This window comes from Schistocerca gregaria, chromosome 1 (genome assembly GCF_023897955.1).
Source record: "Schistocerca gregaria isolate iqSchGreg1 chromosome 1, iqSchGreg1.2, whole genome shotgun sequence".
NCBI lineage: Eukaryota > Metazoa > Arthropoda > Insecta > Orthoptera > Acrididae > Schistocerca > Schistocerca gregaria.
The window spans coordinates 677000843-677025791 of NC_064920.1; the positions used below are offsets into that span (position 1 = coordinate 677000843).

At 41.5% G+C, this 24949-nt stretch overlaps 1 protein-coding gene across 1 annotated transcript in view; it reads left to right on the forward strand.

The window, feature by feature from the left end:
* The window catches only part of LOC126267983 (odorant receptor Or2-like), a 94302-nt gene extending 69690 nt beyond the window's left edge, over window positions 1-24612 (forward strand). The window contains exons 5-6 of the mRNA XM_049973373.1: window positions 4630-4785; window positions 24556-24612. Coding sequence (XP_049829330.1) covers window positions 4630-4785; window positions 24556-24612 — 213 coding nt within the window. The remainder of the gene's footprint in view (window positions 1-4629; window positions 4786-24555) is intronic.
* Window positions 24613-24949: the final 337 nt, after the last annotated feature.

Sequence of the window (24949 nt, forward strand, 5' to 3'; positions counted from 1 at the left end):
TGTGTGTGTGTGTGTGTCCAGAAGGCGAAGGTGGGGGGGAACACACACACACATTTCGTGTTTGACATTCAAATTAATGTCTTACGTATTAACATCCAGTGTCGAATGTTTTTATAATATTCGCCTGACTATTTAATTAAGAATGGCCAGAAAAATTGCTTGCACCTTTTAGACATAGTGTCATAGTTTTGGCTATAATACCTTTTTCTGACAACCAGAGAGCTTTGGCTGGTTCACGTGATCATCTCCACCACACCCTGTGCTTGCTTATGAGTGTAAGAGAGAGTATACTTTAAAACGTGTCCACAAAGAAACTACCATTACTGCATTCCCATTAAGCCAGTCGATTCGTGTACAACTACTATGAACCATTTATCAGTTGAACGAACAAAAAAATTTTAAGCCTGGCCTTTGGTAGGCCTGTTGTTTTTGAAAGACGACAGAAAAAAGCTACAAGACTTTCAATATCTATCTGCCACAATTGTGAATACTGTTGAAAGCAGAAGATGCAAGAGAAAACGTACATAATAAGAAGGTATGAAAGGTATTTCATATCTAGTATTATTTTGTGCTTGTGAATACTGAACGCTAGCTATAGTACAAATCAATGGAATACAACCCGCAGAGATGAGAATCTTGGGAAAATTATGTTTTATTTGATCAGAAGAGAAATGAGGACAACAGTGTAAACAATAAGTGACAGCATACTGGAAACATGAATAAAAACGCCCTCAGTCACCATTTTTTCGTGTTTTATAGAATTACACGACATATTTCTGACCATGTGCGTCCATCAAAAATGGTTCAAATAGCTCTGAGCACTATGGGACTCAACTGCTATGGTCATTAGTCCCCTAGAACTTAAAACTACTTAAACCTAACTAACCTAAGGACATCACACACATCCATGCCCGAGGCAGGATTCGAACCTGCGACCGTAGCAGTCGCACGGTTCCAGACTGCGCGCCTAGAACCGCGAGACCACCGCGGCCGGCTGTGCGTCCATCGCCAGATGCAAATCGTCACATAATTTACTACTGCTATGAGTGAAGTGAGATGTATGTACCTCATATGAGAAGGTTAGATATTAGGTTTTGTATTTAGGGAATCAAATGCGGAACATATTGTAAGAGACAGTGAGAAAAACAGTGAAAAACTTACCGAAAAATCGAGGAAGATAATTGGTTAACTTTCTAACACCAACAGAGAGTCATCTTTTCTGTCCACGCTCAGAATGTCACTAAAGGTGCACATTTATTGATACATTTTAAAAACACTTTCCATACATAGTGTAACATGATACGATTAAGGATGATGTCTATCACGTAGTGTCAGAGATCTCAGTATTAACTAAACTGGCATATGCAAGCACTAAATTGATAGGAAGTTTTTAAAATTACTGAAACAATTATAGCTACCGAAATTTAAGAAATAATCAGGTTTTTTTTATTTTTTGGAGGTATCTTTCAAGTTGTTCTGGTAGATTTATGGTCTTATCATTGGCTTTATCGCATAGTACAATCAAATTGTTTTCTGTCTTGTTGATAATGTGTTTGGTTTCAAGCATATGCTGTGCAATAACTAATTTTCCATATTGGATGAATCTTAAAGCAATTATGTGTTTTTGGAAATGAGTTTTGGATTTTCTGCATGTTTTTCCTACATAGTATGCAGGACACCTGAGCCATGATACTTTATACACACCATTTTTATGAATTCTGGGAAAAGTCTTCGTGAATTGTGGACCAATAATTGTCTGAACTTGTTGTCAGTGGAGAACTGTTACATTGTTTTTTAAATGGGTTAGCATTTTTTGTAATATCTGTCCCAGGTATGGGATTTTCGTTTCTTTCTTGTGTCTATTTTCATTTCTTTCTTAATGTACCAATTTGATGTCTTATTTTTGTGTATTCATGTGTCTAAATTATCCTATGTTATGGCTGTGAAGCCATTGTTTATGGCAATACTTTTTATCGTTTCCAGTTATGTCCTAAGAGTCTTTTCTTCTAAGTAAAGTTATTCTGCTCTGTGTAGCATGGACTTAACATGCAGCATGTTTGTATGTTGTGGTAGGGTACGATGTATCGTGTATTGTTAAATCTACTTATGTGTGTTTTCTGTGTATACTGAACTTTTTGTTGGAGGCTGGAGATTCAAAGATGGAGGAAATGTATGCTTTTGCTGTCCTCATGTTCTACGGTGAAATATATATTTTTCAGTCAAGAATTGTATAATACAAGTAGTAATTCAATCTACATTTTTGTGCCATCATATACAGTAGTAGCATTGTGTCATCAACATAACTCCAATAGTATACTATTTTACTTTAAAGAAGTAATTTTCCATATGACGGGGAAACATGTCTATTAGGAAACTTGTATACTACGAGTACTGGATAAAATAATTACGTGTCGATATTAGCTACAACATCTCAGCGGCATCTGATATTTCTGAAACTGACAATATATATGTTTTAGTAAGTTTTTAAGAAGTTAGTAAAACACAAAAAGTTGTCAATTTCCGGAATATCACAAGTCATTGACATTTTGATCTAATATTTTTACATAATTACTTTACCTTTCAGGGTGAAGTTTATCAACAGAAAGATGGTCTTGACGAAAGCAATAGTATATGAAGAAAATAATAAGCTCGAAAGTGAAACAGTGTTTTACTGGAGGTGCATTAATGAAATATTGCTGCTGTATTGTGATACGAAATTGGAAAATGAAGAATTCTTTTCCCGACCATATGAAATTTACAGTAGAACGTGTGGATAAAAAAACCTGTATTTCTTGGATCTTACAATCACAACCTTCCACAAAAGCACAAGTTCAGCAAACACAGAAACCGCACATACACAAATACAACAACTGACAGCTCATCAAGCCATCCCACTCCATACAAACATGCTGCATGTTAAGTCCATGCTACACAGAGCGCACTAACTTGACTTAGAAGAAAACAACCTCAGTACATAATCGGACACAATAAAAAGTATTTACGTAAGCAATGGCTACACAGCCAAAACATCTGATAATTGAGACATAAAAATACACAAAAACTCTAAGAAAGTAGAGAAAATATTTTCTGCCATCCCATACCTAGGTCCTACATCACAAAAAATCGCTAACCTGTTCAAAAAAAAAAAAAGTGTAACAATTGCATTCTCCACTACAAATAAGTTCGGCCACATACTAGTCCAAACACATATCCAAAAAGTATCATGCCCCAGTTGTTCTGCATGCTATGTAGGGGAAACAGGCAGAAATTTCAAAACCCATTTCGAAGAACACATAAATGCTTTTCGTGTCAGTCTATCTAAAAATCAGTTATTTTGCCGTATATGCATGAAGTCAAACGCATATAAACAAGATAAAAACAGTCTGATAATACTACACAATGGAACCAATGGTAAGACCATAAATCAGTTAGAACAACTGAGAATATACCTCCAAACAACCAAAAAGCTTGAATCTATCTTAAATGAACAGGCAAATTTCGCTAACCATAGTTATTTTGGGCAACTGCCTTGCCGCAGTGGATACACCGGCTCCCGTCAGATCACCAAAGTTAAGCGCTATCGGGCGTGGCTGGCACTTGGATGGGTGACCAACCGGGCCGCCATGCGCTGTTGCCATTTTTCGGGGTGCACTCAGCCTCGTGATGCCAACTGAGGAGCTACTCGACCGGATAGTAGCGGCTCCGGTCAAAGAAAGTCATCGTAACGACCGCCCCTCCTATCCGCATTCTCATCTGAGGATGACAAGGCGGTCGGATGTTCCCGATGGACCACATGTGGCCTGATGATGCAGTGCAAATAGTTATTTTAGTAATTTTAAAGCATTATTTTAAATTTATTTCATGCACATGTCAATTCAGTTGTACTCACATCTCTGACACTATGTCATATACTTCATCTTTGATGGTATCATGTTGAACTGCGTCTGTGAAGTATTTTTAAAAACTTATAAACAAATATGCGCCAAGAGTGACGTGACATGCGATAACAGAAAAGATAACCGAATGGTTATTGGTGTTAAAAGGTTTAAAATGTTCTTCCTCGATTGTTCACTATATTTTCCACTGTGCTTCACATATTTCACCCCACTCAAAGCTCCAGTAAATTATGTATTACGACGATGTTCAGCTGACGATGCACCCACGGCGTCCAAATGCATCGCGTAATTCAACAAAACACGAAAAAAATGTTTCTCAAGGCGATTTTAGTCATACTTTCAATGTATTGAATACAGCATCGTATACAGCTCAAAAAAAAAAAAAAAAAAAAAAAAAAGAGAGAGAGAGAGAGAGAGAAAATGGAAAAGGTCAAGTGGACGAATCGATGAGTGAAACCGAAGTACAGTAGTTGACCACCCAACGAAATGTCAGATTTGTGAGATCATAAAAAAGTGATACATACCACAATTTAATCCTTGGTGATAATAATGCCAATTACAATAACTTTCATGATCGCTACCTGTGTTACATACTGTTAGTGAGCAGCAAGAGGGCAGGAACAGTCTGAAACAGGTGTTCTCTCCAACGCACGTTTCTCACTGAGACAATTTCAACGGCGTTGCCAACCCACGAATGCTTGTAGCTGTTATATGACGTGCGCGGTGCCCGCAGGGCCTGTCCGTGTCGCTGGCGGCCTACGGCTCGGGCTGGGTGGGGGTGGACCGACGCGTGACCAGCACGCTACGGGTCGTCATGTGCAGAGCACAGACGGCGCTGCAGCTCTCCGCCGGCAAGGTCTACCCAGTCAACAGGGACACCTTTCTGTCGGTAAGGGTTTACTCTACTAACAGTAGTACCTTTCTGTCGGGGTCTGAGCGCCATAGAAATCTTGTCGATTGCGACACATTCTCTGTAAATGGGCAAGGCATTTACTGCCTTTAATGCAGAATTTTCTGCAATTTTGCGGGCACTGGAGCAGATGAGATGCTCTTCCCGTCCTAAATTTCTTGTCTGTTCTCATTCACTGAGTGCCCTTCACTCATTGCAACGTTTGTATCCAGCAGATAAAATAGTCCAGAACATCCAGGATGCCCTCCTCCAACTACAACGACTGGGGAAGGAGGTGGGTTTCTGCTGGGTTCCAGGGCACGTCGGCATTGTTGGGAACGAAAGGGCAGATCTCAGAGCCAAGGAGGCGTGTCTCGATCGGCAAGTATTGCAGTGTGCCATCCCCCTGCACGCATTCACCTCGCTATTGAACTCACGAGTCATGCTTCGGTGGGAGGATGAGTGGCTGGCAATGACTGACAATAAGCTCCTTTTAGTCAAGCCCACAACGCGTGTGTGTTGTACTTCCTTCCAGCCCCGCGGACGCTACGAAGTTCTCCTTACTCGGCTTCGGACAGGTCACAGACCTATGACCCATGGATTCCTGCTTCGGCGAGAGGACCCTCCAATGTGTGGTTCTTGTGGCGTCCAGGTCACTGTGCGCCACGTTATATTGGATTGCGTTTTATTTCTGATCAGCGGATCGCGGCTGACTTGCCAGCGAATCCACCATCTCTTTTACGATACACTCAAACGAATGTTGTTCAAATGGTTCAAATGGCTCTGAGCACTATGGGACTTAACTTCTGAGGTCATCAGTCCCCTAGAACTTAGAACTACTTAAGCCTACCTAACCTAAGGGCATCACAAACATCCATGCCCGAGGCAGGATTCGAATCTGCGACCGTAGCGGTCGCGCGGTTCCAGACTGTAGCGCCTAGAACAGCTCAGCTACTCCGGCCGGCCTCAAACGAATGTGGTTAAAGTTTTAAAGTTCTGTGACGTATCAATGTTTTTACCAAGATTTTAGGGAGAGGGTCTTAATTTGTTCACAGGATGACTGGATCGCCCACATTTTACGTAAGTGGCAGCCAGTGACAATTTACTGTGGCATCCTTGACGCTTCTTTCTCGTTTTTCTTACTTTTTATTTTCGTATACAGCATTTTTCATCTTTTCCCGCTTTCTTTGCGTGTATGCTTTCATTTTGCTAAATTTGTCCACATTCGTTTAATTAATGTGTGTCAGGGAGGTGATGACCTCGACGTTGAGCGCCCGTAAGTCCCAAGACACACACATTTTCAAGATCCACACGCTCCAGCCACATTAATGTAACCACCGACTACGTTTTACGTCAACGCGCATTAACCACACATAGACGTCAGGTGACAGCAGTGGCATTGGGGAGTAACTAAAGCGTGACGCGGATCGCGAAACACAGTGCAATGGTTGTCGTAAGGCGGAAATGGAGCGATTTATCTGACGACCAAAAGGGCATCATCATTTGCTTACGGGCCAAGGATCGACGCATTTTCGGAATGACAAAGAATGTATACTTTCGCATGTCGGCGTGCTTAGTGTACCGCGCACGGCAAAATGGCGCCATCAAATGTGGCGCACAGCCAACTGTAGCGCACCACTTGTCATAGATGGTAGGGACGAACGACGGCTGTGAAGACGTGAACAGATGAATAGACGTGCAATTTTTGAGCAAGTGACGACCAATAGTGTCTCCTTAACGACTGTTCAGCGAACATTCCTGCGTATGTTCCTGCGCAGCAGGTGCTTGGTTCATTTACCCATGTTGACTGCTGTTCATCAGCGACGAAGGCTGGTATTTGCGCGGCTGTACCGCAGCTGGAAGTCCACTGAGTGGCAACGAATGGCCTGTTTACATCAATTATGTTTTGTGCTCCGTTGGACAGATGGCCTTGGCCTGTTCGGCGTGAAACGTCTGAAAACAAACACCCTGCAATAGTCATAGTTTATGGAATACTTCCGGGTATTCTCTGGCTGACCTCGTCATTCTGGAAAGCACAATCGATCAAGACAAGTATGCATGTATCCATAGGCACCGTATCTACCCCTACATGCAGTTTTCTCAGCACGTTGGCATCTACCAGCAGGACAATGCAGCGTGTCACAGCTTGCAGTGTACGTAAGTGTTTCAAAGAGCACCAGGATGAGTTTGGCGTACTACCCTGACCACCAGACTCCCCGAATTTAATGCCAATCGAGTATCTGTGAGTATGTTCTGACTGTTCACAACATGGGTCCTCAACCGAGACAAGTGGCGCAGCTGGCCATGACACTGGTGTCGGCATGGATCCACGTCACTGTCGATACCTTCCACAAACCTTCTGACTCTCTCCCTGCGCCATCCGCTGTGGCCGAGCGGTTCTAGGCGCTTCAGTCCGGAACCGCGCTGCTGCTACGGTCGCAGGTTCCAATCCTGTCTCGGGCATGGATGTATGTGATGTCCTTAGGTTCGTTAGGTTTAAGTAGTTCTAAGTCTAGGGTACTGATGACCTCAAATGTTTAAGTCCCATAATGCTTAGAGCCATTTGAACCATTTGAATTTCTCCCTTCCCGTCTCGCGTTGGTCCGCGTTGCAAAAGGTGGTTATTCAGATTTTTGACATGTGATCACATTAATGTGACTGAAAAGTGTTCTACACAAATAGTGTCATGTACAATTCAGTAAGTGAAAACCAAGTACGGTCTGCTCAAAAAAGAAAAAAAAGAAAAAAAAACATCTTTGGTCGTCAGTCCCCTAGACTTAGAACTACTTAAACCTGACTACCCTAAGGACATCACACACATCCATGCCCGAGGCAGGATTCGAACCTGCGACCGTAACAGTCGCGCGGTTCTGGACTGAAGCGCCTAGAACTGCTAGGCCACAGAGGCCGGCTATGGTCTGTTCATCACTGGATATCTTTGTTTTGTAAATGGCCAGCAATTGAGGGCTGCCCCACAAATAAGAGTATTTTGTTCACAGTACATGGATACAGTCCAAGATTCACCTCAAGTTTTCCTCTTCTTCTTCTTTTTCCTGGCCTTATACCATGTCTCCACTGGGTCAGCATGTTATTCTGAATCAACAATATTATTGGTAGAAGATTGCTGGATGCTCTTGCTGTTGCCTCCTTTTTCTCCGACAACACAATATGTGTACCTTATCTGACTGGATCTAGTGTTATCCCAGGTGAAGGTGTGAGAAAGTTATCGAAATGTTTGCAAACTGTGTAACTGAGGCGGGACGTGGGTACCAGGTTGATACTCACCCAGTCGGATGTGTGAAGCCTAAAAAACAACATCAGGGTGGGTGGAACACTGGCCCTCGATCATTAATCCACCGAGCAGATTCGTACCCCAATGTGCCAAGCAGCATGCTACTGTAATCAGATGTCCTAGTGGGTCCAACGTTCACCTCAACAAAGCATTATTATCTTCATGTTCCATATCACATGTATAGTCTTAGACATAAAATCTAACCGATGGCCGGCCGCAGCAGAGACCATTCTGAGTCATTTAATGCGTCAATGCAACTGATCGCCCCTCAGAATTCCATGTTCTGCCATCAGCATGCTCTGGAAACACTGAAGGAAGAGGAAGTGTGTGGAGAAAGTATTGTCTACCGCTCGAGATGTACAGTGTCGTATCTGCTACTAACAATGTAGATACAAGGTCGCAAGACCGAGATGACGACTTCGTTTATTTTTTTAACCGCATTTCGGCTCTCTACTAAAGGTGTCAATTATATGGAATCTCAAAGATAATTTCCTTCACTTTGTAACCAACTAGTAAAGGCAAAACGTTCCGCGAAGGAGATCGTGACTGTGTCTAAGACCAAAGCAGTTTCAGCGCGAGAGTTTCCTCGCCTTGCAGTGGTCACCTCCCACGCGCCACCGGGCACCGTAACGTTAAACTTCTGCCGTCCGACCAGCAGACCGCGGCACAGCGCACGTAGGCAAGTTTCTGCTCTCGCACTGTCAGCGTAGGACGGTTTCTTATTCTAGTTCGATTTCCTGTGTAAAATAACTTCGATAAACTGAAAAAACACCATGGAGTTGTTACAGTGAAACGCCGAAATCTGGAGAATGTCGACTTTCTCCGGTGAATGTCACTATTCTCATAGTCGCTTAGTGTATGTCCGAAGTATTTGCTAAATTCCCTTATTTCCGACTTACACCGGTAAATGTTGACGTTCACCATTCACTAATGGTGAATCTTGAACAAGGGTGACGTAACTTTTTCGCCTCTCCTTCTGAAAGGAATGACCAAGAATTTAAAATACACAGTACATTCTACATGGGAAAAGAAAATAATACTTATAAAAAAATTATTTATTTATGTGATTAAATATTATTTACTGCAACAACTTAAACTATTATGACACTTTGAATTGCACAAGAGTCCCTTACTTTTACAACTGAATTTATTTGTGGAACACTTCCTTTTGCAATGACAGCGTGTGTAGCCTCGTCCCTCGCTTCTCGGATTAACTGCAGCTGCTTCTCTCAGCGACATTTCTTGAAAAGAAATCTCATCTATGGAAAGTAACTTTTCTTTACAAATTACGAACTGATTACGTGTGTAAAGCTGTTTGAGGGTACCATTTTTATTTGCCAGTTTGTAGAAGTCGGAGTCTTCTATTCCAACAACAACCGCTAACACATTTCGGCTATCTGAACGACCACGGTCGACATCAGGGACTTATGTTCGTACATTATCACCAATCTGAGCAGGAGGAAATTGATTTTGTGCGGTTCGTAACATCTTTGTTGCTTGCAGTGGAAGATTTTCTTTCACGGCCGCTCTTTTTGTAGAAATCAAGTCGTGTTTGATGTGAAGACGTTGTAGGTTGTAGGTCCTCTTCAATATTTTTCTTTGGAATATGGTTTTCGGTATGACCACCGCTCAAATTTTTTTTATAAGCATTAATAGTTTCCTCAAACTCTTCTTCGGTTTCAGAAGTATTGGCAATTTCTTGGAGTTGTTCTTCAGTTTCAATATTTGCGACTTGTTCGCCAGGCAAAAAAGACGATGCTATGCCTCTTTTTGCTTTAACGTCAAACTTGGCTTCATACGGACTTTGGCGTATTCCTTCGTGGTATTTAGTGTTCTTGGCAAATTGAACAAAGGATAAACCATCTGACCATTTATTTTTATCGTTATCGTTCATCCATGCAGTCAGCATATTCTGTATATCCTGATTAGCCCTTTCAATTGAGCCTTGTGTTTGACTGTGACGAGGCTTTCCATGAACTATTTTAACATCTTTTCACATAGCACATATTTCGGATATGACTTGATTACTAAATTCTCTACCATTATCTGATTGCAATATTGCTGGTGAACCAAATGTTAAAAATATTGAAAGAACGTGATGCGCTACTTCTTCAGCTATTTTAGTTTTCAAAGGTCGTAGCAGGACAAACTTCGTTAAATGATCTTGATACACCATTATGAACTTATATTCGCCATCTCTGTTTGACAGCAGATCTATAAGATCAACTCGACATCTTGAGTTTAATTCAGAACTAACTATTGGATTCACAACAATACCTTTCTTAGGTGCACTGTGTTTCATTTGACACTGTTTGCATAAATTTATATACAACATTACAACCTCGTATGTAATATTTTTGTATTTAACTTGCAACTCTTTAAGAATAAGTGTTCTTCCTCCGTGGCCTATTCTGATGTGAGTTTCATATAGTATACTGTACAATTCTTCATTGGTAACATAATGCTGTGTGTTCGTTTCCACTGGTTTTAATGGTACAATTAACTTCTCTTCATCATTAATTTTTAAAACATCAAAACGTTTTAATCGTCTGTAATCCAAAGGTGTGTTGCATTTAATTTTAGCAGTAACCACTTCAGAAAGTATTTTAGAATACTTTTCTTGAAAAAAATAAAAACAATTGTCTTCTCGTTTACCCACAATTAATGCATTTAGCATTTCATGAAAAAGATCACGATTTACTGCAGTATTCATTTAGTATAAATTCGGGTAACGGAAAAAAATTAAGATAACGTTGCTCGCGTTATCAAAGCTTGCATACGACTGACAGAGCTGATTGACTCCCAGCAGAATAAAGTATTTGGCGGGAGAGAGCCAGTCGCTTGTTTTTTGACTCTTCTGTACAAAAATGTAATGAAATATTCGATCTTTCACCGACGTTTTGGTATCTGTTGACATTCAGCGGTGAAAGTCGACATTCTCCAATTTCGGTCATTCGCAGTAACATATTACATAAGATTCGTAGGCTGCAATGAGTATATGGATCAAGTGACAATTTTTCATTTGATATTCTAGAATTAGTCGAGTAGTTATAAACTAGGTTTTCCATACTTACGTCTTACGAAAATCCTTTAAATGTTATAAAATAGAGTTGCAACTGGATGAATGTCTAACATTTGGGACATATTGTGCGTTATGTGTGATGAAGCGGTGCAGGCAGCAGAAGCAGCTCGAAACGTTTCTGTAGTGAGTGAGGCGAGTGCTGTCGGACAAATCATGTCAGAAACGATTTTCTTGGTTCAAGAAAGATGTTTCTGGCATCAATGAATTTCCACATTCAGGGAGTCTTGATAATTAACACGTGTGACGAACTGTGACATTTACATTCAATAGGCTTGATGCAGAGGTTGGATGTACGAGTACTGCGTGCTCTAATTCAAAGCAACAAAAATCAGAGCGATGATAATCACAAGATAATTGCTTCAGAGTCATCATTTCCCTCAGAACGAGACTTTCACTCTGCAGCGGAGTGTGCGCTGATATGAAACTTCCTGGCAGATTAAAACTGTGTGCCCTACCGAGACTAGGGACCTTTGCCTTTTCGCGGGCAAGTGCTCTACCATCTGAGCTACCGAAGCACGACTCACGCCCGCTACTCATAGCTTTACTTCTGCCAGTATCTCGTCTCCTACCTTCCAAACTTTACAGAAGCTCTCCTGCGAACCATGCAGAACTAGCACTCCTGAAAGAAAGGATACTGCGGAGGTAGGGAGGTAGGAGACGAGATACTGGCAGAAGTAAAGCTGTGGGTACCGGGCGTGAGTCGTGCTTCGGTAGGTCAGATGGTAGAGCACTTGCCCGCGAAAGGCAAAGGTCCCTAGTTCGCATCTCGGTCGGGCACACAGTTTTAATCTGCCAGGAAGTTTCACATCATTTCCCTCGTTCAGTAACCGTATGCAGTATTGCTACTGGTGAGGAATTACACCGAAGAGGTAAAGAAATTGGCACACCTGCATAATATCGTGTAGGGCCCCTGCAAGCAAGCAGAAGTGTCGCATCAGCACGTGGCATGGACTCTGTCTGAAGCGGTCCTGGAGGGAACTGACACCATGAGTCCTGCAGGGAAGTCCATAAATCCGTGAAAGTACGACGGGGTGGTGGTCTCTCCTGAACAGCACGTTGCAAGGCATCCCAATATGCTCAGTAATGTTCACGTCTGGGGAGTTTGGCGGCCAGCGGAAGTGTTTAAACTCAGAAGATTGTTTCTGGAACCACTATGTAGCAATTCTGGAAGTGTGGGGTGTCGCATTCTCATGCTGGAATTGTCCGAAGTCCGTCGGAATGCACAATGGACATGAATGGATACAGGTGATCAGACAGGATGCTTAAGTACGTGTCACCAGTCAGAATCGTATCTAGACGCATCCGGGCTCCCATATCACTCCAACTGCACACGCCCCACACCTTTAGAGAGAGCCTCCACCAGTTTGAACAGTTCCCTGCTGACATGCAGGGCCCATGGATTCATGCGGTTGTCTCCATAACCGTACATGTCCATCAGCTGGATACAATTTGAAACGAGACTCGTCTGACCAGGCAACGTGTTTCCAGTCATCAACAGTCCAATATCAGTGTTGACGCGTCAAGGCGAGGCGTAAATATTTGTATCATGCATTCATGAAGGGTACACGAGTGGGCCTTCGGCTCCGAAAGCTCATATCGATGATGTTGCGTTGAGTGGTTCGTACGTTGACACTTGTTGATGGCCCAGCATTGAGATCTGCTGCAATTTACGGAAGTGTTGCACTTATGTCTTCAGGCGTCGTTGGTCCCGTTCTTGCAGGATCTTTTTCCGACCGCAGCGGTTTTGATGTTTTACCGGATTCCTGATAATCACGGTACACTCGTGAAATGATCGTACGGGAAACTCCCCACTTCATCGCTACCTCGTAGATGCTGTGTCCCATCGCTCATGCGCCGACACCACTTCGTACTCACTTAAATCTTGATAACCTGCTATTGTAGCAGCAGTAACCGATCTAACAACTGCGCCAGACACTTGTTGTCTTATATAGGCGTTGCCGACCGCAGCGCCGTATTCTGCCTGTTTACATATCTCTGTATTTGAACACGCATGCCTATACCAGTTTCTTCGGCGCTTCAGTCTATGATGCCTTTATGTTAACTTCTTAAGAAGGAACTAAGGCTGAGCTTTAACAAAAGTCATTTCCTCGAGAAAAGGGCAATGTGAGCAGATACTATATTGCCTTTTAGTTGGTTCTCCGCCGGGGTGTTCCCATTGCGCTGACATTTTTACCAACAACTGAGGCACATTTCGGCTCCAGTATAGCATAAACTACCAATAAAACTACATCAGTTGTCGCTACTATATGTTAACGCGCTCTGCTGATTCGACGAACAAGATTATCCAGGATTCTGTTCGGTAAGTCGTTTCTGACACTGTTCTTCACCTGATATAGCCCCCTCAAATGTTTTCCTTTCCCGCTCCTTGTCGAGCGACAGACCAGAAAATTCATTTCCAGACGAAAGACATTTCAAACCTGGCTTGACGATATCTTTAACTCCGAAGGAGTAGATCTCCACAGGCGTGGAATCGATAAACTACCTGAGCATTGCCAGACTGTTTTAGGTAATGTTAGTAAATATATTTTTAAAGATTAATTTCGCTCTTATGTTTACTGTCGTGTTCAGTAAAATAATGGAAAATGCTATTAAAATATGCAGTATACTAATATAAGTGCAACTTACTATGATAACCTTACTACGAAAGTCTTATTTAATGAAACATTAAGTATTTGTAACACAAATGTGCCTAGATCATCACGAATTAGTAAGGTAGTAGTATTATGAGCTTCAGACTTAAGAAATGGTCTGTGTTTACATGCTGTCCTGTGTCAATATGGAAACTTGGCTGTTGGAGTAGACGCATGAAGGAAATTATTCAGTGCTTCAATTTCATAAATAAAATTGTTTATTCACAAAAACAAAAATTATATCGGCAGAAGCACACAAAGGGATTTTCAAATGTACCATTGTGCATTTTCCCACTTACAATCTGGCGGCGCTGGATGTAGCGAGAGGACTTACGACGTAGAAATTTTCTTAAGAATTCCGTATTGATTTTCGATCAGGCATCTTAAAGCTTGTGAACTGATGCTGCACTCGTCTTTCCCTTCCTGCCCCAGTAGCGGTTAAAATGGCTCTGAGCACTATGGGACTTCACTTCTGAGGTCATCAGTCCCCTAGAACTTAGAACTACTTAAACGTAACTAACCTAAGGACATCACACACACCCATGCCCGAGGCAGGACTCGAACCTGCGACCGAAGCGGTCGCGCGGTTCCAGACTGTAGCGCCTAGAACCGCTCGGTCACCCTGGCCGGCCCAGTAGCGGCTAACACAGATAAACTCTAATGTAAAAGCCGAGATTAATTGCAATTTCCGTGTGAGGCGACTTGCCTGGACTAAAACGATGTCACACCTTAAGTGAAAATCACTCAGACTATTCAATGAAAACGACACCAAAATATCTGTGAATTTAGCAGCATATTTCTGTGCAAGTCAGGAAGTAGCTCGTCGGTCACACAGTTCTCAAACATATTCTTTGTTGTTGTCAAGTTTCATTTACGCTGCCAGCAGGAATGATTTGCTTATGTGGGCACGTAACTGACTGGAGCTTGCCTTTGGAAGACGCCGCCACCAAGGACCGACATACCAAAAGTGTATGTCAGTATCTTGTATCCCCATTTATGTACCTAGAATTAGGTCAAGAGAATAGCTACTAATATTACTCAGCCGGCCGTGGTGGCCGAGCGGTTCTAGTCGCTACAGCCTGGAACCGCGCGACCGCTACGGTCGCAGGTTCGAACCTGCCTCGGGCATGGATGTATGTGATGTAATTAGGTTAGTTAGGTTTAAGTAGTTCTAAGTTCTAGGGGACTTATGACTTCAGAAGCTAAGTCCCGTAGTGCTCAGAGCCATTAGAACCATTAATAATACTCAGATGTACCTACAGGTACTGCAAACTGAATCAATAACTATCATATTGAAAATTGAAATGCAAATTCACCAGATACAATTCACATTTTTGGAGGGTCTAAAGTGGTTATATAATAAGCATTTTGAGAAGGCAACACATCTTTTGACCGTTATAGACTGTTTTTTTAAGAAGAATGTCAGTGGCACTGTCCCCGAAACAGACGATTTCAAATGAAAATCCAACAACGCAACATTGATTGAAAAAGGTAAACATCCACAGCCACACCTCATAAACAGTGAATTGCATAGGGATCCAAATCAAGAAAGACCAGAAAAGCGGGTTCTAAAAGCCATGGAGATAATAACACCAATGAATGTGTGCGATAAAAGTTCGAGTCCAGCTTCTGTTAATATGAAAGGAGAAGCAGTTGCCGTTAAAACGTGGAACAAAGAAAAAACGCCGACAGTGATGTCTAGAATAAGCTATCCTTAACTAAAACTGTCATTCAGTCCATAAATACTGAAAGAATGACAAATATTATGTACTCTTAATGTTTACAATATAATCGTTGCTAATATTTTGTTAATAAAGCCGAAAAACTTCTATGTTGAAGAGCTTTTCAACTTACAGAATGCTTAAGCCAGCGAGCATGGTTTTAATTTTTTTGCTGCGCTTCCTAGTCAGCAGAGAGTGTTATTAATTTATTCGCTGATGGTTTCATATGAACGATACCTCTAGGCTCCCTCAGTATTTCTGAGGGAACTATTGAAGTGTAATTCAACAGCGCTGATGGCCAGAGTTCATAAGCTGCTGATTCATGACGAAAAACTACCGCCACGTCGGATTACACTCCAGACGTAATTACTGTCTGTGAAAGAATTGCTCACCAGTGGGCTATTAGCATCAACACCCTGGCACCCCAAACACAACACAGATCCATTATATATCAATCAGTCACTGCAAAAATGCTCTAAGGTTACATGTTTCCGCCAACGATTTAATTTCCCTCGTATAAGATTGTCACTTTGTTTCGTGGGTGACAAACAAGTGTCACAGTCTACAACAAGATTGTTCATGTTCACTCCCTCCCTCCCAGCACATCTACTGGGATGTCTCATAAATTTATAAATTATAAATTTATACCACCTTTAGCGGCTTCTTGTTGTCAGCTTTTCTGACTGCGTTTTCTGCAGTTGCTCCGAAGATGAATACTTAAATACGATTGTTCTGTGTGGTGAATATCCAATGTTTCGATTCTGCCAACTCCATCATACAAAAATAATGAAAATAAGGCACAGAAAAGTGCCCATGAAGGAACAAATAATAATACAGTAATAATTAGTGAAGTTTGACCAATTCCGTCACTTACCTGACGATTCTGACAATCTGGTTTTGTTATCTACACTGCACTGCAGCACGATCACAAGGGTTTCTTAGAATTATGTTACTTAATCTCGCCGTGATCTTTTTAAATTACAGCAGAGGAAGAGGAAAAACATCTCTCTTTAAATACACGTTTCCAGCAAGATTTCAATCAATGACTACAGTTACAGTAGCTCATAGCTAGTGAGGCATCGATAAGATGAATACTCTCTCATGGCTGTAGTAGTGGTAAAGACAGAAAGAGAGAAATTTTTTAAAGTAATAGATGAAATTTATTTTCTCATAGAATGACACTCTTTTAGTTGGAACATTAGATTTTCTAAATCACTGTCACTTATTATGCAAGAATTGTCCAGTGTACTTCATCAAAATTACAAGTTAATGTCTACTGAACTAAGTAGGATAATCCTGGCAGTCCTTAGACTATCACTCAGTTGCCAAACATTTATTGGATTGCACTTTGTATGTGTCTAAAGGCAATATGGGTTATTTACGGACATTCGTCTTGTCATTTGTGTACTAATACTTCAATGGTATCCTTTCCTCAGTCATTGTTTTCCGATTGCACTAAGCCTTGTCCAACATATGTGAATCGGAGTGTATTGCCTATTTGTTCAAGTACCTTATGATCAGTATATTTCTGATAAGTGAAAATAAAAATTCAGCAACCAGATTATTTATCTAGGTGTAACATGTAGGACCTGTGTAGTTACTGTCATTTCATATGCATAGCAGATGCTAATATTTGTTATCTAATTATCTGCAGCATTAATGTAAGTCAGATTATTCAGATTGATGGCAAATACAAGAAGACATCATTTTAAATAGATCTTCACGTGTGTTTCACAGAAAGACCCCAAACCTAGATACAGAAATGGGTATTTCAGTCCTTGCCCGCTGTGATTTTCAGACGCAAGCTGTAGTCAGTTCCATGCCTGCTCAAGGAACACATCGACTAATGAATCGAATTCTTTCTGCTGGCAGTATAAGTGAAACTTGTCAACCACATATAATCCGTTTGACAGTTGGGTGACAGTTGGGTGACTTCCTGGATGGCACATAAAGATACAGCTAAATCCATTTTATTTTTTGTTGCTATCTCCATTGAATAACGCGAGTGATTGTCGCTTAATATCTGACATTGGTTAGTGTTTATTGGTTTTGACCCCAGGGATGTCGTTCCACGAGGAAATTGCAATTATCTCGTCTTTTACGTTGCGGTTTGTCTGACCTATCTACCACTGGGGCAAGAAGGGAAAGACGAGTGGCACAGCCCTCTGGCTACTTCTGAGGTAATGGGGTCGCGACTGTTTTGATTCTCGGTTCCAGTATCGATGGAGGCTGTTTTTTCACCCATTCTGTGACAGAACTTCCATCAACCACATCGAAAATAAAAAATAACTTCTTAAGAAAAATTCTACAGCGTAAGTCCTCTCACTACTTCTAGTACCTTCACATTGTAAGGGGATGAAAAATTATGATAAAGCACACTTGATAATGTTTTTTTCTGCGTCTGACGCCATAATTTTGGGTTTTTGTGATTAAATAACTTTATTTATAAAGTTGTAGCACTGAATAATTTCTTAGCTGGGATTCTTTGTGCGTCTATTCCCACTGCCAGATTTCCATAATACTTGAGTATGACACAGGACAGCATGCAAACATACGAGGGTAATCCCAAAAGTAAGGTCTCCTATTTTAAGTACATAGACCTGTTTATTTCTACAATGGTTTACATCAGTTTACAGCTTGAACATTTAGCTATTTTTCGACATAATCACCACTTCTGCCGATGCATTTTTGTAGACCCTGGCAGTTTTTGTATGCCTACGTTATACCAGCTCGCCGCCATGCTGTTCAGAAAGTTATGAACCTCTTCTTTCGCCTCGCCGTCGGAGCTGAATCGCTTTCCGGCCAAATGTTCTTTTAACCTAGGGAGGGGTGATAGTCACTGGGCGCCAAGTCAGAACTATAGGTTGGGTGGGTGATTATGTTCCACTGAAACCGTCGCGGGAGAGAAACTGTTTGCCGAGCGATGTGTGGGCTAGCGTTGTGATGGAAAATGTGTACACCCTTGCTCAACATTCCTCTTCTCCGGTTCTGAATTGCCCGTTCGAGTTTTTTCAGAGTCTCACAGTACCTGTCAGCGTTAATTGTAGTCTCATTGAGCATAAAGTCGACCAACAATATCCCTTCCGATCCCAAAAAACTGTCACAAAAACAGAGTTCTGTACTTATAAAAAAATCGGAACCTTACTTTTGGGATTACCCTCGTAGATAATTTCGAAATCCAGAGTAATTCGTGACGTTTTAGTAACGCCCAAAGAGCAGATACTTTGTTTTATTAAAAAAGACTTTTGTCCTAAGGTTATAGTGGTGAGTCGTGCTTCATTTGTATTAGTACAGTGCATAATTTAGTAGCATTTTTCCATTAGTTTAGTGAACACATCAGTAACCAAAGGGGCGATATTAATCATCAGAAACACATTCCCTCAAATTATCTGAAACTGTGTGAGAATGATCTTGTACTTTAGCGATTCCACGCCCGTAGAAACCTACTCGTTCAAAGTTGGAGATGTCGTCAAGCCAGGTTTGAAGTGTTTTTTGTCTGGAAATGAATTTTCTAGCCGGTTGTTCGATAAGGAAAGGGAAAAGTAAATATTAGAGGGTTGCAAGATCAAGTGAATAACAGCGTAAGGGATGACTTACCTAACGCACTCGCGAACTGTTTGTGAAATCAGCGGAGTGCATTGACATGTTGTAGCCACAATTATTAATGTGGTTTCGTCGGTCGTTTCTAGGGTTCCGTGCCTCAATCAGCAAAAAAAGGAACCCTTATAGGGTATATACGTAGGGGATCTGGAGGCGTAGTAGTAAAGCGCGTGCATGGAAGCCGAGAAGTGGCGGAATCGCATCTCGGTCTAACTACAGAGTTTTGTCTTCGTTTTAGCGTAGCCTTCACATCTCAACGATGTGAATAGTCACCAGAAACAGCCCATGTTTCGAATCCACGTTAAAAACTGTAGGCCCCCTTTCCCTGGTTGGATAAACGAAGTTGGTTAGGGACAGGTATGTCCCCGAAGTGACGTCCGTCCAATGAAAGACTTGCACCATGCAATTCATCCACACGCAGCGATTATTATTATTATCGCCTACACACATAATTACGTTTGTATGGAACCCTCACAGCGTGAATCCTGCTCGCACAGGAAAGGTTTTTTCATATGCTGTGACCAAAATGCGCCTCAGCTGTTGGCTGAATGAACGAACTGATGACACTAGTAGGCTTTTCCGTCACACTTCGCGAACTTTCGTCTTCCTGCAGGGCCTACGGGGAATTAATGTCATTAATGTTCCCACTGAAGGTCTTAAATTTCTCGTGTCCAGTCGAAAACTTACATGCATTTTAACGAGCAGTAAAGAATTATAAAACTCGTCTGAAACATTACTCGCTTCCCGCTGGAGAGGGCTGCTGACACTTAGTACCTACAGTGTCACTGTGACGGACGCACCACGGACTTTCCCTCTCGTGGCCCTCCTCTTAAATTATGTATCGTACAATGATGTATGTCTGTAGATACATTCAGCGGCATATGTGGATACTGCCTGCGAAATATCTTGCGAATAGAGTTAGTAGCAAAGGAGGCATAAATGATGCGATTGTTCTTCACGCATCTCAGTATTTACGACATCATATCTCCTGATCTATGAGTTACACAATAATATAATTTCTTTAGGTATATGCAGTGGTATACGTAGATATTGGATGCAAGATGTGTTGCGAACATAGTTAATATCAAGGAAGTGATAAATTCAAACGTCGTGTGCAACGCGGCAGTTTTTCGCGCATGTCATTGTTTAGGAAGTCATGTCTCCTGAATAATGTTCGGTAGGTGGTTCTTATACCAACAGCAATTTTTGCCTGAAAGTAAAGGATATATGTACCAAGTTCCATTGAAACCGCTCCAGTGGCTTAAGAGGAGATATGGAACAAACACACACACACACACACACACACACACACACACACACACGTAAATCCACTTTTATAGTATGTATTGAATAAGTTTGCACGGAACCCTCAAAGCGCGAGTCCCCTCGCACTTGTCCGTTGTTTTAATAAACCTTTACTGCTATGTTAGGAATTTACATAGTTAATTCGACATTGGAAATGGTTTGACACTAGATACAGTTCATGTGGCTAGGTGTTTCTGGAAGGCCGACTCCGTCCAGAGAGACCTCGTTCATCCGGCTGTTCTTGCGTCCTGGTGCTGATATGAGCCCTTCAATTTGTTGTTGTTAATCAGTTTCTGGCCGGTCCTGGTTGTCAATGTTCACCGCATTTCTTGTAAAGGCTATATCTAATGCAGTAATGGACGCATAGATGAGCAAGCAATTGCAGTTTCTCGTTGTGTTGCAGGTGATAGATGGATTGCGCTGTATTGGTGACTATCCATATGGTGGTAGATTTCTTGTAGGCATGGAATGGCTTAAAGTCAATTTGTCAGGCTAGGTATTAGTTTACGTTTTTCAAACGTCTGCGGCCGTTCGGCACAGAATCCTGTGCTGCACAGTGTCTGGTTCACTACACATGTCGCAGGCATCTGTCCTGATCAGGAGTATGACTGCTAGGTTTTCGCTGGGCGGTATCGTCCTATTAACAGCCTTGTACTACGTGAGGCGGACTTCTGGTGACAAAAAGAAGTGCTGCTACATTTTTCTCATGATGTTCCACTGATAATGAGAAAATTTTGCCTAAAAGACATTCTTCAGTGGATTGCCGCTGGCTGTGTCATACACTTTCTTTGCAGTCTTCTCTCAGAGATTGAGAACGTTTCCTATTATTTAGTTCTTCCGCGTGTAGTATTGTAAATGAAATCTTTGTGTGGTCCATTGGCGCTGTTTCGGGCAGCATGCCCCGAACAAGACAAAAATAGTTCAAATGGCTCTGAGCACTATGGGACTTAACATCTGAGGTCATCAGTCCCATAGAACTTAGAACTACTTAAACCTAACTAACCTAAGGAAATCACACACATCCATGGCCGAGGAAGGATTCGAACCTGTGACCGGAGCGGTCGCCCTGTTCCAGACTGAAGGGCTTAGAACCTCTCGGCCACTGCGGCCGGCCCGAACAAGACAGCTGTCGGACTAGCCGGGTAGTTTTCTATGATTTTGGATGTCCCGAGTATCAGCAGAGCCGCGCACTGTGGAATAAAATCGATTAGGTCGAGGTCTCCTTCTGGTTTTATAATGACTATAGTGTCTGCAACCTTAAATAAGTCTCCAGGCCATTGCAGCCAGAAGACCTCTTGTATTACAGCTCGATTCATTTCTTGGGCAAGTTTAGAATTTGGGCAATAAACCAAGGTTTGATAGTAAACGTGTGTTTGTTAACTTCACCTTCTCTGTCAATGTCGGATTTGTTGATGCGTTTGCTTTGTTAGTGTTTTTGTGAAACACAAAGAGTGTCCCAGAAGGAATGGTCAACATTCAATGATACGACAGGAGCGATCAGTCGAAACAGAAAACTTCATATGAACGTATGCCCTATTCCGAAAGGTTTCCGAGGTAGACCACATTTACAGTATTTTGTTATTTATTTTTCGTATTATTCAATACATTATCAGATTAACACATGTATACATGTACAACAGACAATACACATTAAAACATTCGTTTTACAAAGAATCAATCGGGAAATATCTGTTATTAACAGATTCATCTCTAAGCATTATCACATATCTCACATTACAGCTGTTGTACAGTTCGTAACAAATTTTAGAATATCCCATCATGAAATTCAGTGCATTTGTGCATTCTTGAGAAAACACGTTTTGTTGCTTGTTTGAGTGCCAATGCACGTTCCCTCATGAGGGCAGCAGCGTCCATGAAGCGACAGAGCAGTTCATTCCGCGTATTCACCTATCATTTGTTTACCTCTGACTTCATTCAAACTCATAAACAAAAATCCAGTGGTGTAAGTTGGCAATCTTGGTGCCCAGTTAATTGTACTGCCACGATAAGTCCAGCGATTAGGATAAGTGCGGTTGAGATGTTCCCTCACATGTCTAGTAAAATGTGCAGGAGCTTCTTAATGCTGCAAGTACATAGCAGTCCGTGTGGCCAAAGCAACGTCCTCAGTGTTTTCAAAAAAAGAATTTTCCAAAAAATGCAAGTAATAATATCATTCGTTCGTCTGGAATTTTACCGATCTTGCAGCACCAAACATTGGACAAAAAACGAACTTAAAAATTGTATAGCATGTGGATTTTTCTGTACCTTCGATGATTATTACGGGTATTTTTTATTCCATTCCTTGTAAACATGGCTTCATCAGTGAATGGTATTAGTAGTCATTTCATCAGTGACAAAATGCAAGTCGTGTGGCATTGTCGCCAATATGAAGATTGTGAACACAGTGTATGTCAAACTGGGTACATGTTTTCCACATGTGGTGTTCGCAATACACGTGTTCATGGGACGTTGATACGTCCAGGGAGTTTCCGCCTCCTGGTAATAGGACTACTCTGCGCTATTTCAACAACGTGTTGCTGTTTCTGCACAGGTTGTTAAACTACACGTTCAGAAGAAAAATGATACGTGTTTCATGCAATGTGCTGAAAACTCTGGTAAACACTCCACGGTCAGGAATTCGACGGCTGAAAACGCCGACTGGATTCTCCGATAATGGCTGGAGCAGTACCATATCAAAAAGTGTAAATATACACCACATCTGCGTACTCTTCATAGATACAGATGTGTGCCATTTTAGCTATCTTGTGTACAAACTCAGTTAACTGATGCTTCTCTTGAAGCGCTATCAATCCGTTGCACTACTTCACTCACAAAGCATCATCGACAACTGCACGTTCAGTGGGCTGGTTTAATGGCAGAAAGACATCCCAAGCAAAGAGGTTGAAAGCAACAAGTTACGTTGGGCTGGAATAAAACGCCAAACAGGTTTTTGGATGGTTAAGACACATATGTACGCTCTAGCCCAAGAACAAATGTACACTAAATGTGCTCTGTCTATGAAATCATTCAGACCTGGGCATTCGTGGCATACGTCCATATGAAGTTTTTTGCTTAAAATGAGTGTTCCTGTCATATCTCTGAAAACTGACCGTTCCCCCTGGGTCACATTGTAGTGTTCGCCAGTTGTAAATTGTCATTTGTTGGATGTTGGCTTGGATATCTACTCTGAGGATTTTGTATTTTTTTTATTACTTACCAAAGCTGACGAAGGCCGTTGGAATTGTGTGTAACCCCGTGGATATGTGACCAATTTTCATGGGGTTTATCGCTGCAGAAGATACTCTTTTGTAAATATTTAAATTTTCCTTTAGCTTTCCCAAGTCTTGGGTATCTGTAACAAATATCCCTAGATCATCCGCGTAAGCTTTACAAACTGTGCGTCAGTTTCCCACATTTAGACCCGTGCAGGATGAGGAGGTTTTGCACAGTAATGGGCCGACCGGTATAATGAATAGTGCCATAGGTAATGGGCGTCTTTGTTTAACTGAGCATTTGGTAAGAAATGTTGCTTCTCCGCTGACGATCACCCGATGTGTCGAATATTGATCTGCTTGGTACGGTACAAATCTGGCTCGCACTAATAATTTTGTTCATAATCGTCTTGAAGGGTCCGGTAAAGCATCAGGCTACAGTTTTATCGTCTGAGTTTAGAAGTATGATGGCTCGAAAATGTTCGTTTTCGTACCCATTTTGAACCTTTTGGTTTGGGACAATTCGACTTTCGAGGAATTGTGCTGGCACGTAAGCTCCATTTGCGATTCAGTGATCTATAGAAAAGTATGCCCCTGTAGCCACATTATTTTTTGAGTTATGACTGCAATAAACTATATTACTCCAATTGTAATTGCGGTTACGCTCGTCTTATATGATAAACATGAACGATCTTCCGCTTTTTGTGGCCGTCAGACGCGGTGGTTAATACTAATGGTATGGAAATGCTTGTTTTACACTTTTCATATTAAAATAAAGTGTATTGACGCTCCATACATATTTACATCCACAAAAGGTAATAGAAAGTTCAATTATCGACTTAATTGCTGACTGCTATTACCATAATCTTATTGTTAGCTAAAAATTGTTCTTTCTTCTCCTTTATAGCTGATAAACGCTTCGTACACATACTACACGCTCCTACGGCAGATGAGAAATCTTTAAGGAGATTACCTCATTGAATCCAACGTGTCTCCAAGAAGCTGACATATGGAAACGAACGAGAAAACACAAGAGATGTCAAAATAGGAAGTGACTGACACATCACTACATACAGTATGAGTATTATTTCAAATGAAGATTTCGTATTCATTAAAAAACTTTATATAGCTTTATTTGAACCCAAAGTAATTAGAATACCATATTCAGCAATTATTTCAGTAGCCTAAACATATTTATGCGAAATGTTGTGTATCTTCTTTAGTCAAATGCGATGACAAGTCTGTGAAAACGTCAATATTTAAATGTTACATGCATAGTTTAGAATGTCGAACCATATTGA